The sequence below is a fragment of the Trachurus japonicus genome, chromosome 5 (assembly GCF_045865225.1).
Source record: "Trachurus japonicus isolate A0001 chromosome 5, Traja_1.0".
Lineage (NCBI taxonomy): Eukaryota > Metazoa > Chordata > Actinopteri > Carangiformes > Carangidae > Trachurus > Trachurus japonicus.
In genome coordinates, this window is record NC_140911.1 from 23,636,045 (window position 1) to 23,653,357 (window position 17,313).

A 17,313-nucleotide genomic window follows, 5' to 3' on the forward strand; every position below is an offset into this window, starting at 1 on the left:
GTTTGTTTTTGAAAGTCGGGCGCTGATTCGCTATATGTGCCAGGGAGAGTCTGTTTAAACCGGGGGGCGGGAGCGTGTTCAGTTTGAAACAGAGCGACTGTAGTTCAAGTCACGAACATCCAGAAACACGGTGAGTCCCACAGGTACGTGTAACACCTTGTCAAAAGACTTTATAAACGCTTTTTCCGTGTGTATCTTTAGAGCTGTAAGCAGCGGACTGTTTGTCTGCTCTGTGTATGTCTGATGGTAAACGGACAGACAACCAGTCCGGTTAGCCGACCGAGCTAACGTGGCTAGCACGGAGCTAAAACAGCACCGGGGAAAAACAGACAGCTGCTAACGAACCGACTTCACCGGGTGACGGGCTGTTTGAACGGACACAGGGTTGTGTAGTTGACGGTTCGTCGTTGACTTGACATTTGTCTGCTAATGTTATATCCGACAGCTAACAGTTAGCTGGTGCTAAATAACTGCACACTCAAAGTGTGTATCCGCAGTGTGGCAGCTGTGTGTCGGCGTTTGTTCCACCGTGACCCCCGTTCTCCGTCTTTGTGTCCAGCAGTAACCGGACCGATCGCACACATGGCTTCCCAGAACATGGACCCTGCAGCGGCTGCAGCTTCTTCCACGGCCGCGCTGAAGGGAAGCGAAAGCGGCGGTAGTGCGGCTCGAGGCTCGGTGTCCAAACGGTGAGTGAGACAACCCCACCGGCGGTCCGGTCTTATTCTGCCCAGCTGGCACTAACGTTAATTGTACTGGCTGCACTATCACCGGGTCCCTGGTCTCAGTTCGGATCCAGTCATAAAATAAGTGTATTACATCTCAGTGTCAGAATTGAGTTTGAAACCATCACCCAGACTGGAGGACGCCAAGGTTGTGAGTTTCATGTTTGTGATGCAGCTCGCACATCTAGAGCCAGATTCACGGAAGAGTCGGTGACCATAATATAATATGACACCATTATAATATTTTGCTTCTTTGTTGAACATAACCATGACCATTTGTGGTGCTGGTGGGGGAAAAAGGTGAATCCTTGGACTGAACTGAAATTTAGGATTGATTTTAAACTTTTACTCACTTACTTTTAAAGCCCTACATGGCCTTGCCTCCTCTTTTTATATTAATATTTTATCTATACTCTTGGCTATAAGGGCCCATTAACTTTGTAACAGTGAGGAAACCAGGAGCAAAAAAATTCAAAAGCCTTTTGTGGGTCGTTGTCCTGCTTTGTCGTGAAGCTTCAGGAGGTGGACACTAGACAGTCACGCTGACATTATCCTGTAAAGACCTGTATAAACCCAGGAAATAATTTCCCACTTGACGATGTTGAGCTGTCCAGGACCAAAGAGGGCCACGACATTCCCTTCATCCTGCTTTACCCTTTGGTGGATGTTTTCATGTTGGTAGGCTGCGTCACCACATATTAACTTTAGTTTCATGAGTCCATAAAACATTTTCCCAGTAGTGTTTTGGGGAGGAAAGCGGCAGTTTCCTCTGTGCTGTCGTGTCCATGGCAAGACAACATATCCTATGCAAACATGCAGCATGATTTATGTGTGGTAAACTCATGAACAGAAAGATTCACCTGCTCCAATAATACCTTTAAGCTTTATGTTGTCATACTCATGCTATTGCTTATTACTTTGAGGAACATCTACAGAACTAAATCATCTCATTTACAGACACTTTGACTGTCTTCATACGCTTAAGAGACCTTGTAAATATCTGACTCAGCCAGTGACTAAACAACTTGTGAAGTCACTGTTTGGGCTTTTCTTCTAATGTTTCAGTTCATTATCTTACCGTAGGATGAACCCCTGACCAATCTGTCTGTCTTGCATGTCTACTCTACCTCCTGTAGCAGCATTGGTCATCAAAGCAGTTTTTTGTATGTTTTTTCATTTGATAAATCACTGCCAGTGTCCTTACTCCAATAGCATCAGAGTAAATGGTGATACTGATGCATGTGAACTGAACTCGGGCTTCAGATGTTTAACATGTGTCTGTGTTTGCAGGCTGCAGCAGGAGCTCATGACTCTGATGGTGAGATCAACTTTTATGTACTCTTCAATGCTTAAATGTTGATCTGAACCGTTGATGTTGATTTGCTGGAAATGCTGAAATGATATGGATTCACGTCTCAATATATATAACCAAGTATTCTAGGGGGTCATAACAACCTGTCGTTCTCTGATGTTGCAGATGTCGGGTGATAAAGGCATCTCCGCGTTTCCAGAGTCGGATAATCTCTTCAAATGGGTTGGAACCATCGATGGAGCACAGGGCACAGTACGTTAGCACGTGGCTGTGATAGATGAATAATCAATATACCAAGTAGATGTGAGCTGCAGTCACATCAGTCAGTGGAAGAAACATTTTGTTTACCTGTGTGTCTCAGGTGTATGAGGGTCTCCGGTACCGGCTGTCCCTGGAGTTTCCGGCTGGTTATCCATACCAGGCTCCTCGTGTGAAGTTCGTCACTCCCTGTTTTCATCCTAATGTGGATGAACAGGGATTCATCTGTCTTGACATCCTAAAGGACAAGTGGTCGGCGCTCTATGACGTCCGCTCCATCCTTCTCTCCATCCAGAGCCTGCTGGGAGGTAACCAGTGCAACCGGTTTAACCAGTTCAGACTTCTGATGTTTTTTTTTATCTGGGCCACATTGATGAAATCAAGTCTGCAGCTTCTGAAAAAGTCTTGAATTACTATTGCAGTTTCCTCATGAAGTTCTCAATCCCTAAAACTGCTACAATTTTTATGCAGCTCAGATGTTTAAACAGAGCAAACATTACATTGATTTTCAATGGCCACGTCAAAATGTTGATGCAGTGAAGGTCTGATTTCGTCGGTGTGTACACATGTCGTCAAACTCCACTGAACTCCATTAAAGGTAGCTAAATTAGCTGTTAGCGGTGAAGTCATGGAAGTAGACAACTGTACCCTGCATTTAATGATCTTCTGACACTAAGTCAAAGTAACATCAACTCTTCACAGGATGATTAAAACCAAGCTGCAAATACTTATGTTATTAGAATAGTTTTTCAGCATTCAATTCAGACAAATATTAAATTAAAGTTGAGCCAAAAGAACAAGGAGAGCAGCTCACTTTGTTTACACTCTACTTTGCTCTAAATGGTGATCTAGTGTATCTAAGTGTTAATGTAAATAAAGGCGTTTTATTCCCTTTCAGAGCCAAACAACGAGAGTCCTCTGAACACTGCTGCTGCTGAACTCTGGGAGGATCAGGAAGGTGAGAAACATTGAGACTCTGCAGGTTGACACAGCAACAGCTGCTGTATCATTTACTGCAGTAAATTAAAGATACAGATGTTATATTAGAGCCTGGACCCATCAGATTTAACATGATTTCAGAAATGATTCATAGTGGTGTAAGGTCAAAGGTGAAAATGAAAGACTTTTAGATTATTTCTGCATACTGTGGATGACTCTTAACTTATTTATCATTGGTCCACTGTGTTCATTCAACTCATCTTAATATTATCAGCTACATTCATGTATGATTACATACTCAATGTTATTGTTTGTGTCTTTCAGCCTTTAAAGCTCATCTACACTCAACCTTCCAGAAGTGAAACCACCTTCCTGTTTTATTCTTCTTCTGCTTGTCTTGTCTCCTGTGTTTGTACAATATTTTTATGTTTGTTCACCTCGCTGTATCAATAAAGTTCTTAATTCAACATGCAAACAGTGATGGGTTCAGTTTGATAGATGTTGATAAATGTGAGAAATGTGTGTGGAGAAATTCAGCTTTTTGTACTTTCAAGTTAAAGGGAAATGTTACCATGCTATAAAATGTTTCGAAAGTGAATCTAAATTCATTAGAAAAAAGTTGAATTTCTGAAGGAATGTTTAAAAGTCAAATTGGTGTTAAAACTTGAGGCTTAACTGAACCTAACATTGGTCATCCATGATAACCTGTGCTATTGGTCAGTTAACACTTGGTTTTCCAATCCAGCTTTGAGCCTGTTTATGTGAAAGAGGCAAAGTTGTTTATACAAATTGTTGTTGGAACCATAAAATGGGTACCTAATACACAAAGAACATATTGGGAAAGAAACGCTGATACCTGAGAGCAGTGTTTTGCCTCTTTACTTCTATGAACATTAGATGCAGAAACAATGCTTTTGTAACCATGACAACTCGGGGTTAAACCATGTTAGGGTTCTTGTTTTTGTATAAGAACATTTTAAAAATGTTTATCGTTATCCTGCAACTGACTGTCACTGCGGGAAGATAAGATAATGTACAGTGAAAAGCTCTAAATCTTATAAATAAAACATTTCTATTAATTGCCAAACTGATCAGTTGTCTTATACCTTATATACCATATACAGTTTTTACAGAAGAGAGGAGATACCCTTTTATTTAGGTAATATCAGCTGCTTTAAATAGTGTAGGTTTGAAATTTGAAAACTAGGAATATCCACAATTTAATTCTTAAAACGAATGAAATTATGACAGTGTCAAGAATTTACAACAGCAGCAGAGTCTAAGTTTACTCCATATTATGTGAAAATCTCTTTTGTTGCCTCACATTCACACGAGTAAAATCAAGTCAGGATTCCCCCTACTCCCTTTACCCAATACAGCCCAGTCCACAGCAGGTTGGCTGGCAACACACAACCATCTTGTTTGTGTTATTTGAGACGACCTCAACCTCCATCAGGTCCTCCAGACTGGCGTCTAACTCCTCCAGTTCACCACGTGCCTCAGCCCAGGCTGGCTGGGTGGCTTCCACTGACCAGAATGGGACAGGTACCTGCAGAACCCACCACACAATAAAGATAAATTAATAAAAGCACTGCCAGATTCTCCCTACAAATACAACATTTCCCCAGGTATAGGTGCTCCATACTCTCAGGTGCATGACCCCTCCACCAGACACAATCCCATTAGGTTCAAGACCCAGTTGAACCCTGAATCAATCATGTGCTTGTTATGTGTTCTCTCTTTGGCTCCGTCTCACCCTCAGCTGCATCTCACTCAGCATGGCCTCCAGTCCTGCAATGTGATGGGTCAGGTCAGGACTCGGCTCCTCCTCCAGTGTGAGCCATGGCACCTGGACTAAAGCCACCCGGGCTGCTACCCCTACCATGCCATCGATGCATCCTGGAGAGGAAAGAGAGGGACAGGTGGGAGATCAGATAAGTGAATGGGTTATCTTCTCTTGGTCCTTTATGGAAGTTCAAAGGCTCCAGTTGAAGGGGAGATATCCTTGGTGTCTTGAAGGATGTTTCTGTTCGCCCAAAGGAGGTTCTACCTGAAGAGGAAACACCCAAGACACGATGTCTAAGAACCAGGAGGAGGAAACCAGAAATCCTTCAAGGAGCCTGAAAGAGCATGCAAAAAGTCTTGAAGAGCCCACTGAAGTCCTTACAGAGGTCATTGAAGATGTTTCTGAATAATTCTTGAAAGGTGTATGGGACCTAAACCTGAACTTTCAAGCCCCGCAGATTTGAGCATTTCTATGAGTCCTTGAGTTGAATCTTTTTCCAAAGATCCTTGGGGAGCAGATGGGAGTCGTTGAAGAGGTTATCAAGATCTTAAAGTAGTGCCAGACATACAGTGCAGAAGAAGTAAGGAAGGAAGTAAAGTAAGAAGTATAAGAAGGGAAGGTACACCAGAGCTGACCTGTGTTGACCAATGAGCGTCGGTCGTAGCGCTGAGTCAGAGGGAACTGTCCGATCAGATCGCTTGCCTTACGGAGGTCAAACAGGAAGTTCTCCAATGCTGACAGGCAGACAACCCATAGACGTTCTGACACCTGCCTGTCCTCCACACCTGAGAGGGTGGAGTCGCAGTCTGACAGCAGACGCAGCAGACGCCGGGAAAGACCTGCACAAAGACGGACAGGTGAGCGAGGCAGTTGGTGGTGTATGAACAGGTGTATGCAGGTATAGCAGGTCAGGGGTTACCACTGCAGATCCGGTGAGCAAGCACCCTCGTTTCGTCCATTTCATCTCGCAGGAAGCTGCAGTCCGCTGAGCTGCCAAGGGATGCCGCCAACTGCTGGAAACAGGAAGTGACCCGACTTAGAGCCTCCTGAGCTCGCTCGCATTCAGCCTGCTGCCGGCGCCGTGCCCCCAGCTCATCCACTGAACGACGCCACCGACTCATAATGTCATCACCCACCTGAGAGTTGAGAAAGGACAGGTCTATGGATCAGTTGCCACAATTTCACCTTGGAATTGACCTAAACACTGAGGTCTCTGGTGTTCCTCAAACTACTTGTCTTTTACATAAGACTATAGATTTTAACAGGCCATACTGACAAATATTTATGAATTCAGTACACATATTTACTATCCGTAAGTCAGATAGGTCAGCCGTATAACCTTGAATCTCCTTGACTGACTGAGTGATCACGTTTCCACCATTGGACAGCTGCCATCCAACTAAGGCAGAGTTTCTAGTGCAAACAGGCTGTATTATGGCAGTGTTCACAACCTCAGCATTGCCACAGTTTCTACAAATATTTCTTAGAGGCATAGAGCCAAAATGCTAAAGAAACTAACTGCAGAATCAGATCTCAATAGCAGAAACACCTGCAACTGAAAATGAGACCGAATTCTGAGCATATGTTAAGAAATTAAAATCTGATGGGTGCAGACTCAGCTTTTAGGAGACATTCACACTTAGAAGCTAACAGCTAACAGAAAATAAAATCCATCAGTTGCTCCTGCAATAAACAACATCACCATCGCTGTGCAAATCAGCAGTCATGCTTCCCATTCATTTTAAGACAGCAGTTGAACAATGTTGTGTAATGTAGTGTTGTCATGTACTATGCATGTGTCAGAGGGATCAAACCTGTTTAACCAAAGTCAAAGCATCATCCAAATGATTTAAATATGTTATATAAAAATATTATATATTTACAAAACAGCTTCAAGTATAACTGCATAATGTTGCTTTAAATACATGTTTATTTGTATATTGATTGACATGTATCAAAATACATTTGCATATAAATCTGATTAAGTGAAAATAATCAGCATAGATAATAACTCAACTCAACTAAATAAGGAAAAGTGTGTGAATAAAGAACAAAAACAGTCCTACCTGCTGCCGATCACAACTCCATCCAGCTTCTTCTTCAGTAGTGGAGGACGGCACAGGTTTCTATAAACACTTCTTTTCCTCTCTAGGGATCGTCAATGTTTTTAATTAATGCTCGGAGGCCAGCTGAGGCCTAAAGCCTCCAGCTTGGCTTCAGCATCTCCCAGGAGGCTCTTCCTTGTACCTCTAGCGCTGCCTAACAGGCTAACCGCATGAATTCACCTGCCGAGGGAGACTCCACCATGACGGCTGATAGATGTTATTTATAGACTGACCTGGGTCAGGTAATCAGGTGTTGGGGACTTTTCCATCCAGGGACAAAAATGTCCCTGGTGTTGCATGGGATTGATAAACGTGTTAGTTCCATAGGTAGTAATAAAATCTTCAGGCTTAGACTTGTCACAAGAGAATTCAACTATGTTGACTCCATCACCTCTGTCCTTGAAGATGGGGTCAAGTGCGATGATGATCATGATGTTGGGTCATTTCCTTGTCAATGTTATAAAATAATTATAAATATAAATGGCATAAAGATTCACTAGCTGTTACTAAGTAAACATCAGTGACTCCTAACATAGTCCATCATACATTCTTGACTTTAAAATGATACATAATACTACATGTAGCTATTGCTATTGGCTGTACAAGTGTTATCTTATAAAGCTGGGTATCATTGTGGCTAACTTTTACTTGTTTCATTTATTAGAAAGGAGGTTAAACAGTCATGTGTGTGTCTGTACTTTATTTGATTTTTATAAATTTTTATCACTGGAACTAAACACAGCTGATCCTCCACATGCTCCGCCCACTACACAGACAGGAAGTGACACAACAGGCCAGCTGATCATCAATAGGTGTCCCCTGATGTCACCTGATCGTCATCATTATCACAGGACTCATTGATCAAACATCAAATCAAACAATGGCACTTTTATAAAGACATAAACCTTTCAGGAATGGCCCCACTCACCAGTCTAATCCAGGACTGTGGATCTAGTTTAGCACGAATACTTAGAGGGAAAATGTTAGCCTATCTTAGAACAAGGATGGGAAGTAGAGAAAAACTGCAAGCCAGGCTTAGCACAAATACTCACAACTGTTAGCTTGGCTGCATTGGAAGAGAAATTTAACAAATCACCACCATCAGCAGGTCATGTGACTGACCTTTGACCTATAAAGAAATGTAAAATACTGATTACACTTTATCAGCAGCAGAATGATATCTTTATCCATGCCTGTGTTTTACTTATTATTCCCTATTTTTCTGTTTTTATTAATAATCTTAACAGGGAAATTGATTAGCATTGATGAGGCTCAGTCTATAGAAATCTAATGAACCGGATGTGTGCTGCTTTTTACTCCTCTTCTAATAAAGCTAGGCTAACGATTTCCCCCTGTTTCCAGTCTTTGGCGAACAGCCCCGGACCTCGGTCTGTACTGGATTCTGAACAGAGAACAGGAGGGTTTCATAGACAGTGTGAGTGTTGATTTCAGACTCAGAGTCACAGATTTACACATATTAAAGAGATACATGTTTCTTTCCAACATGGTTAATTAGTGTTTAATCACTTGAAGTCTGTCAGTCTGCACAGTGCAGCGGTTCGGTCCGACAGGTGTTCCTCAACATCAGGACACCTGGGAGATGACGAAGAAGTCAGTTTGTGATCAGCTGATTGTTTGTTCTCAGTTTGTCCAGCAGGAGGCGAGAGAGACAGAGAGAGAAAAAAAAACTTTCACAGTAAAACATCAAAGGACTCCGCCTCCTCTCTGTGATGATGTCATCACCTGTCCTATCCGATTGGCTGTAGCCTCGGCGGGGCGCGGGGTAATGCTGGTATTCAGATGGGGGCCAAGTCGACATGGACAGGTGTGTCAGAGTTCGATGGGCGGGTCGACAGGGGGGTTCAGGGTTTGTTCAGTTCTTTCAGTGGTGATTGTTCTTGATTTGAAGGTGACGTCCCGTTGTCGTGGTTCCTCTGGTTCCATTGTTGTTCTGGTTTGGGGTCAGTCGTGTTCTGTGACAACCGGACTGTTGAATCCTTGGGATTTATGCTGTTGCTTGTGTGTCGTCGTCATCATGGCGTCGTGTCCTGTATATTGTTGTTGTCGTGTTAGTGTGTTGTGTTGTCACGTCATCATAGCAGCGTGTTGTGTCGTCGTCATAGCAGCGTGTTGAGTCGTCGTCATTCTCATGGCAACGTTGTTATTGTCAGCATGGCATTGTCTTGTCTTGTCTTGTCGTCATGACAACTGTATGTCACATTGCCACCGGCGTCATGGCTGCTTGTCATGTTGTCGCTATGGCAGCTAGTTGTGTTGGCACCATCGTCATGGCGTTGTCATGTGCGTGGTCATGTGCATCGTCATCGTCATAGCAGCGAGTGGTGTTGCTGTTGTCATCATGGCAGCGTGTGCGTGCGCGTGGCGAGCGCCTCCATCAGCTCGTGGCAGAGACACTGGCAGAAGCCGTAGAGGACGAGCAGCAGCAGCGTGGACGGAACCAGACTGACCAGGACGACGCCCAGCCACAGCTGACCGATCATCAGCAGGTAGATGCCCAGCGGCAGGGAGCTGAAGTACACCTGCACACACACAATGACACAACAGCACACCTGTCAAGATGCTCAGACAAACATCTGCACACATGTGACCGGTCTGACCCAGGGCGACCTGTATCGACTACTGTTATTGATCTGACTGTTGGTGGCTGCATCGACTGGTGCTGATTGGCGTTACTGTTGGTGACTCACGTTGACTGGTGTTGACTCGTATTGACTAGGATGGATGGATGGATGGGTGGGTGGATGGATGGATGGATGGATGGATGGATGGATGGATGGATGGATGGATGGATGGATAGATAGATAGATAGATAGATAGATAGATAGATAGATAGATAGATAGATAGATAGATAGATAGATAGATAGATAGATAGATAGATAGATAGAAAGAAAGAAATAGAGAGGGGGTAGAATGAATGAAACGAATGAAAGGGACAGAGAGGGGTAGTAAGGAAGAAAGAAGTAAAGAAAGACAGAGATAAGGGGTAGATACTGTAGATAGAAAGAAAGAAAGAAAGAAAGAAAGAAAGAAAGAGAGGGGGATTGATAGATAGAAAGAGGTACATACTGTAGATAACGATAGAGAGGGGTAGAAAGAAAGAAAGAAAGAAAGCAAGAATTAAAAAGATGCAGAGAGGGTAGAAAGAAAGAAATAAAGAAAGAGAGAGAAAAAAAAGAAAGAAAGAAATACAGAGAGAAAGAAAGAAGTAAAAAGACAGAGAAAGGGGGTAGAAAGAGTAAGTAAGTACTTTTTACTTACTTACAGAGGGGTAGAAAGAAAGAAAGAAAGAAAGAAAGAAAGCCAGAGAGAGGGGGATGGGTCGATAGAAAGAGACAGAGATAGAGAGGGGTAGAAAGAAAGAGAAAAATAAGGAAAGAGATAGATAGATAGATAGATAGATAGATAGATAGATAGATAGATAGATAGATAGATAGATAGATAGATAGATAGATAGATAGATAGATAGATAGATAGATAGATAGATAGATAGATAGATAGAGGGGGTAGAATGAATGAAACGAATGAAAGGGACAGAGAGGGGTAGTAAGGAAGAAAGAAGTAAAGAAAGACAGAGATAAGGGGTAGATAGAAAGAAAGAAAGAAAGAAAGAGGGGGATGGATAGATAGAAAGAGGTACATACTGTAGATAACGATAGAGAGGGGTAGAAAGAAAGAAAGCAAGAATTAAAAAGATGCAGAGAGGGTAGAAAGAAAGAAATAAAGAAAGAGAGAGAGAAAAGAAAGAAAGAAATACAGAGAGAAAGAAAGAAGTAAAAAGCCAGAGAAAGGGGGTAGAAAGAAAGAAAGGAGTAAAGTAAGTACTTTTTACTTACTTACAGAGGGGTAGAAAGAAAGAAAGAAAGAAAGAAAGAAAGAAAGAAAGAAAGCCAGAGAGAGGGGGATGGGTCGATAGAAAGAGACAGAGATAGAGAGGGGTAGAAAGAAAGAGAAAAATAAGGAAAGAGATAGATAGATAGATAGATAGATAGATAGATAGATAGATAGATAGATAGATAGATAGATAGATAGATAACTTTATTTATGCCATGTAAAAGGGTTCAAAGTGCATATGAGTGAATGAATCAGACGGAGGAATTGTACAGCTGTGTTGCGGTGGGTATGAATGATTTTTTGTAGCGCTCTCTTGAACAGCAGGGGATTCGATCCGATCAGTGTTGCTGGTTTTGCCTGGTGTTACTGGTGTCGTGTGCACTGACCAGACACAGCACCCCCAGCAGGCAGCGGGGGAAGCTACGCGACGTCCAGGTGTGACACTTCTGAGCCGGCAGGTTGCAGGGCAGGGAGTCCAGGCTCGGGGGCCGGTACAGACCCACCACGTTGAGCATGCTCAGCGAGTCTGAGGACGGAGACTCCTCAGGGAGCTCCATGATGGTGATGACAAGACAGTCTGAGGAGCGGTGGGACGTGTCCGCACCTCCTCCTCCCCCTGCTCCTGGAGGAAGATGGAGATAGTAACAATTAATAACACAACAGAACAAACTTTAAATATAAACATATCATAAATAAACGTGTTGAGTTATTTCACCTGTCAGACTGGTGGGACTCAGCACCACCTCCCCCCCACCCCCTGCTCCTCCTCCTCCTCCTCCACGCCGGGCTCGGTCCTGACATGACAGAACAGCCAGGATGTGTCGGTCGTCCTCCATCAACCACACCTGAGGAAGAGGAGACGAGTTAAGGCCGTCACAGTCTCTCTCTCTTGTTTAAAATCTCAACTCCTCATGAGAAAAATAGAAAAGCAAATTTGTTTTTGTTGGAAATGTGATGTCTCACTTCTTCGTCTGGGACCTGGGTCTCATGGCGACAGAACGGACAGCTGATGACGGAGGGCGACGATTCTCCTGAGAAGAAAAGTGTTAGAAAAGAGTTCCATCACACACTGGAGAATGTCATACTGGTTACTGGTTGATCTGCTCGGCTGTAATGCAATTAACAGATGTAAACTGGTCATGGTGTTTTGTGTATATGGACGCTACAGACTGCTATCATATCCGTTAGTGTGACCCCTGCTGACAGTGTCAAATGTTTTAGGGCAAATTCACACAAAAGATTTGGACATGTAACAACTCAGATTTGTCTGAAGAGACAGATAGGACAGATATGAAAAAAATACTAATTACCGTACAATAAAAAGTAACAAAACAAATAAGTGGGCACCAATTATCTCAAAGTATGCTGGCATAAATCTTTGGTTTGGGTTACATTAGCTAGTAGTGTTTCATACTGTTCTTCAAAAGTAGAGTGTCATGCTAGTGCTAGTGTGTACTATAGTAGCTTTACAGACACACCATCAAATATTTCTATTTAAAAAAAGTCCTCTGTTTTGTGACGCCTGACTTGATTGCAGGTCTCAGGTCTGCAGCGCTGGTCGGTGTCAAGTAAACTCACCCATGTCGACCATCTTCTTCAGACACTTGGCACATACTCGATGCAGACAGCCCAGAAGTTTGGGTTTCCGGCTGCGAGTGTCGTAGCGGTTGTAACAAATTTTACATTCAAGTTCCTCCAGAGTATAAACCAGAGACTGAGCCCATGTCTGCACCTGAACAGGCCATAACTGAGGGTTAGTAACCCTGGACACATAGGGACAGTTGAGTGTCTTATCAGTGTGCTTATCCAAACTTTGCTCACACTTATAGAACTATTTTTTAAATATCACTTTGCACAGAAGCAGCAAACATGAGGAGTGTGTCTGTCTGAGCTGGTGCTGCAATGACGGATGATGGGAAATCTTACCTTCCCCTCCAGCTCCTTGCCAGACTCTGCCTCCTTCAGCTGGCTCATCCTGTTAGCTGTTGTCTTCACCTGAGGCAGAGGGAGAGGGCCAGCGATGTGCACAGCTTAGCTCAACCTGAGGCTGTCCCCTGACTGAGAGACAAAGAGAACAAAATAAATACAACAGCAGACTGAAAAATTATTTGTTAGAACTGAGAAGTTGTTTGTCTGTCTGTTCGTCTGCTGCTTTTTCCCTCCACTGAGATTACCCACCTGATTTCAGATCAGCAGATCAATCTGAGAGTCTGACAAGGACGTCCATCTACAGAAAGACAGAGAGAGGTAGTATATGACCTGACCAACTGTAAATACTAAAATACAAAAAGAGCACTCACACTTGTAAATATAAACATTGAAAGAACAGAGAGAACATTTTGTGAGAAATATATTGTCTTGCAAAATGTCCAAAATAAACTTTAAACTTATTTCCTCCCTTTAATGTTTTTGTGTTTGTTTTGTTTAATGTGTTTAATGTTTTTGTTTAATGTGTTCTTATTACTCTATCTGATGTTTTCTTTTTATTCATTTGTATAATGAGTTTATTAGTTTATAGTTTGTTTCATGTTTTATGGTAGTGTATTTAATTTGTATTAAATATGTTTCACATATTTTATTTTTATGTGTTTATTTAATCTGTTTTTCATAATGAGTTCATTATTTTATCTTTGTTTAATGATTTTTATTAGTGTATTTAATATGTTTTAGCAGTAAGTTTAATGTGTGTTTCGTGTTTTTGTTCATATGTGTAATGTGTGTTTTATGTATTTTATTGGTAGGTTTTCATAAGTTAATTAAATCTGTTTTTATTTGTGTATCTGTATGTGTGTGTTCTCATGTTGTCCCCGTTCTATGATTTATGCTGCAGCCTCTGATTAATAACGTATCTGTCAGATCTGATTTATTGTTTTTATTGATGTTAATTTGTTGGGCAGCCACTCAAACACGATAACACACGCGCAGAAACACACTCTGTGCTGGATGTATTTATAGACTGCAGTTGTTATATAACTGAGGGAGGGAGGGAGGGGGGCACTGGGGATGCTGACGTTGCTATGGCAACAGCTTTACCTGTGCCTGAACCTCAGATTGGCCAACCAGATGAGTCAGATTTGGTCACGTGTTGTTTGATCAGCTGATTCACTGATCAGAATCTCATGAATAAAACACATATTTTAACTGTTTGACATTAAAGCTGCAGCTAAATGACAGCGAGATAAATCTGATTTTACATCATGACTTTTGTCCTTATAAATCTATCACTGGAGAAAAAAAAGAAAGATTTATTACTGTGATGGTTCACTCATATTTATTTTTAATCTGCAGTCATCATTAAGAGTTTATAAGTCTGTTACTCAATTTAACTTAATAGGCATCCTGCCAATGCTGAGAAAAAAATCTGACTGAGATGTTTAATAATTGAAAACTGAAAAAGCCCTGAGTGGATCCTGGAAGTTTCTGAAAGATTTTGATTATTTCTTTTAAGTAATTTAAAGGAAACTTTTGACAATGAGCTCAGAAGTGTGGGTCTATTTGCATCTTTGACTTAATGTAAGTAAGTATTCTGTGGTTGATAGGTGAGGTGAAGTCTAATAATCACTGACAGTCGTGTTAATGTTTCCCCTTTTGTAAATGAGGACACACAGGGAAAGTCATGTCGCATGTTGAACCTGTGTTACACCTGTCGAACCACCAGGACCCACTGATAGTGATCCTTCACCGTGACCATACAGACACGGGCAGTATCCAAAATCAGTCACCAATCCTTGTATAGTCCATATGTAGTGAGTTTGTCATTTTGTATAATACATAATACTATGAAAAGTCATATACTCTTATATTTCTTTATTTGTATTCATTTGAATGTTTTGACTTTACACAAAATATTCTTGTGTGTTGTTGCAGATCTATCTATCTATCTATCTATCTATCTATCTATCTATCTATCTATCTATCTATCTATCTATCTATCTATCTATCTATCTATCATGCATTCCACTTGTCTTTTGCTAGAAGTGTCCAAAAGTGTTTATTTTATTTTCATGATGCCTACATTGGACTCCCTAGATAGTGATTTCGTTCACAAACACAGACTGGAGCCAACCTGGCAGTGTTGTCCTACCTGTCCTGGTGCTATGCTAGGCTAAACTCCCACCTGCTTCCAGATGTTTTGTCAGTGTGGGTCTAACACTCCTGGTGAGACTGTGGAGGAGATACAGGAGGATGCTCCTCTGCTCAGTTTCTACTTATATATTTTTTTAAAGTATGCCACTCAGTCAGTCACAGTAGTAAGAAAAAAGAAAAAAGGTTGCCTTAGTTGCAGTACATTGTGTTGTGTAGCTGCTGTACCTGTTGTGAGTGCAGGTCTAGGTGCTGGCAGCCTGGATGTTGCCGAGCAGGCTGCTGCTGTAGTTGCTGTGGTCTCTGTCAGGCTGAAGCAACATGGTGGTCATTCAACAACAGCAACAGTTTATCAGCTAGTTGCTGGAGGAGCACTTGCCTTACATGCTGGAGTCTGTGTCAGACTGAAGCCACACTGCAGCAACAGTCTGGCCGCCGCCGCCGCCGCTGCTGTGGTTGTTGTTGTCCGTCCGTCTGGGTGAATATCAGCTCCCGCGTCGCCTCAGCCACACTGCGGTGGTTGAACATTAATGCTGTGGTGCTGGTTGTTGTTGCTGTAGTTGCTGTATTGTCTCAGGTTGAGGCAACACTGCGGTGCTGCTGCAGCCGTCGTCGCGCTCATTAGCAGTCCGCCGACGTCGCTCGGCTCCTCTGACGAGCCGCAGCGGGGTTCACGGTAACGGTAACGTTAACGGTAACTAACGGACGACTCGGTAACGGCCGTGCGGAGCTCCCGGCTCCGGTCGGGGCTGTCGCTCGGCGTCGGTTACCGATTACCGGTGGCTGTCCGGGGGTTGGTCGGTCTCTGTGTCGGTGACTCACCGTCTCTCCTCCGTCTCACTGCGGCGCGCGGCCGGCGGCTGGAGCAGAGGTTACCATGGCAACCACCGGCCCGCAGCAGGATGACGGGAAATCTCCCGGTGATGGGCCGCGAGCGCAAAAAGGATCAATAAACCTGATCAGTCTCCGTTAATACACATTTATACGCACTTTATTCGCCACAAAAAAATATTTTCTATTTCATTAAAATGAACCATTTTTGCTTCCTCATTGTTTGTTTTGTTTTTACATTTCTGAGTCTGTTGTTTTTCTTTTCTTAAATTTGAATAAAATCTTTTGGTTTCCCTCCTTAATTTCAGATTTTAAGTCTGTTTAGTTATTTTTCTTTCATCTGAATTAAGTCTGTCAGTATTTTTTTTATTATTTAATTAAATTCGGTGTGGTTTCTGTTTGGTTTTCTCCTCAATTTGAATGAAGTTTTCTTTTAATTTGAATAATGTCTGTCGATTTTGTAGGCTTATTCATTTAATCAAAGTTTTTTTCTCTCTCTCAATGCTGTTTCATAACTGCCCAGTCATCACCACCAGTTCAAAGATAATGAGAAGCAGAAGCATCATTTCGTCGTCGTCGTCCCTGTTAACAAATCCTTATCTAATGTCTTTTCACTTTCAGGTTTTACCAAGGTTCGTCCGAGTCCCTCACCTTTACCTGAAAGGAAGAGGGCACCTGTAGACAGTATCCAGGGGCCCAGGGCTGAAAATAGACTAATTTCGGCTAGAGCAACTAGGAAAAGGTCCCATCTTCAATAAATAAAAAAAGTACATTTGTAAAAGCAGAAAAACGTAAATGCCATTATCACAACTGATATGGAAATATGCAACAGAATTCCTGGAATATTATGCACAAATACGAATACATTCAATTAATTTACATATTTACACAGGCTACCTGCAGACACTACTCAGGGATTAAAACTACCATATTTAGACTTGGAGAACAAACAGCAGGCCAGCCCCCATAGACATAATAGGTAGTCATTTATGGAGGCAAATTTATCTTAACATTATTTGTGTGCCTGTAATCAGTGAGTAAATGTGTAATCTGTTAATATAAACATTCCCTCTACAAGTAAAAAACAAACAAAAAAAACCCTGCAAATATAAAAGGGATCTGCAGACACACAACAATCTCACACATTATCAATTGTTTAACAAAACAAATAAGTAATTATATCGAGGTATGAGAAGTAACAACCTATCGACGTCGAGTAATAACCACTTTCAGTGTTTTAATCATAGGTTGGTTTTAATGCACGCAGTACTATTGGGTAGTGCAAACAGCATCTCAATGGTCCAGGTGCAGCTGATTAAACATGATGACCACGTTGTGTTTACATGATGACAGTCTTAATTATTAGCAGGTAGCTGAGCCCTTTTTTCCTAAAATTATAAAACACACGCATTCAGTTGAAT

The 17,313-nt window shown here is 42.1% G+C and overlaps 3 protein-coding genes across 8 annotated transcripts; 1 reads left to right on the forward strand and 2 right to left on the reverse strand.

Annotated features, from left to right (window-relative positions):
• LOC146987591 (ubiquitin-conjugating enzyme E2 C-like) lies at positions 1-3,709 on the forward strand. Of its 3 annotated transcripts, none has more exons than XM_085776811.1 (7): positions 1-143; positions 563-689; positions 2,016-2,043; positions 2,203-2,289; positions 2,399-2,603; positions 3,194-3,253; positions 3,559-3,709. In XM_085776811.1, exons 2-7 carry the CDS (start codon positions 583-585, stop codon positions 3,594-3,596), a joined length of 525 nt encoding a protein of 174 aa, XP_085632937.1. In that variant the 5' UTR covers positions 1-143; positions 563-582; the 3' UTR covers positions 3,597-3,709. The 3 variants fall into 3 exon arrangements, with proteins under 3 accessions (XP_085632937.1, XP_085632935.1, XP_085632936.1); XM_085776809.1 differs by having other exon boundaries at positions 66-143; positions 560-689; XM_085776810.1 differs by lacking the exon at positions 1-143 and having other exon boundaries at positions 536-689.
• An 891-nt stretch (positions 3,710-4,600) lies between these two features.
• On the reverse strand, positions 4,601-6,157 carry LOC146987592 (regulator of G protein signaling 9-binding protein). The gene is made up of 4 exons (XM_085777925.1): positions 5,940-6,157; positions 5,656-5,859; positions 4,991-5,133; positions 4,601-4,783 (listed from the first exon to the last, which is right to left on the reverse strand). Exons 1-4 carry the CDS (start codon positions 6,139-6,141, stop codon positions 4,601-4,603), a joined length of 732 nt encoding a protein of 243 aa, XP_085634051.1. The 5' UTR covers positions 6,142-6,157.
• A 1,651-nt stretch (positions 6,158-7,808) lies between these two features.
• Positions 7,809-15,959, reverse strand: LOC146987593 (E3 ubiquitin-protein ligase RNF182). Of its 4 annotated transcripts, XM_085776814.1 has the most exons (10): positions 15,446-15,959; positions 15,290-15,372; positions 15,096-15,142; positions 13,157-13,205; positions 12,905-13,036; positions 12,557-12,710; positions 11,942-12,009; positions 11,694-11,823; positions 11,365-11,600; positions 7,809-9,665 (listed from the first exon to the last, which is right to left on the reverse strand). In XM_085776814.1, exons 5-10 carry the CDS (start codon positions 12,950-12,952, stop codon positions 9,483-9,485), a joined length of 819 nt encoding a protein of 272 aa, XP_085632940.1. In that variant the 5' UTR covers positions 12,953-13,036; positions 13,157-13,205; positions 15,096-15,142; positions 15,290-15,372; positions 15,446-15,959; the 3' UTR covers positions 7,809-9,482. The 4 variants fall into 4 exon arrangements, with proteins under 4 accessions (XP_085632940.1, XP_085632939.1, XP_085632938.1 ...); XM_085776813.1 differs by lacking the exon at positions 15,096-15,142; XM_085776812.1 differs by lacking the exons at positions 15,096-15,142; positions 15,290-15,372; positions 15,446-15,959 and adding an exon at positions 15,063-15,083.
• Between the last annotated feature and the right edge of the window lie 1,354 nt (positions 15,960-17,313).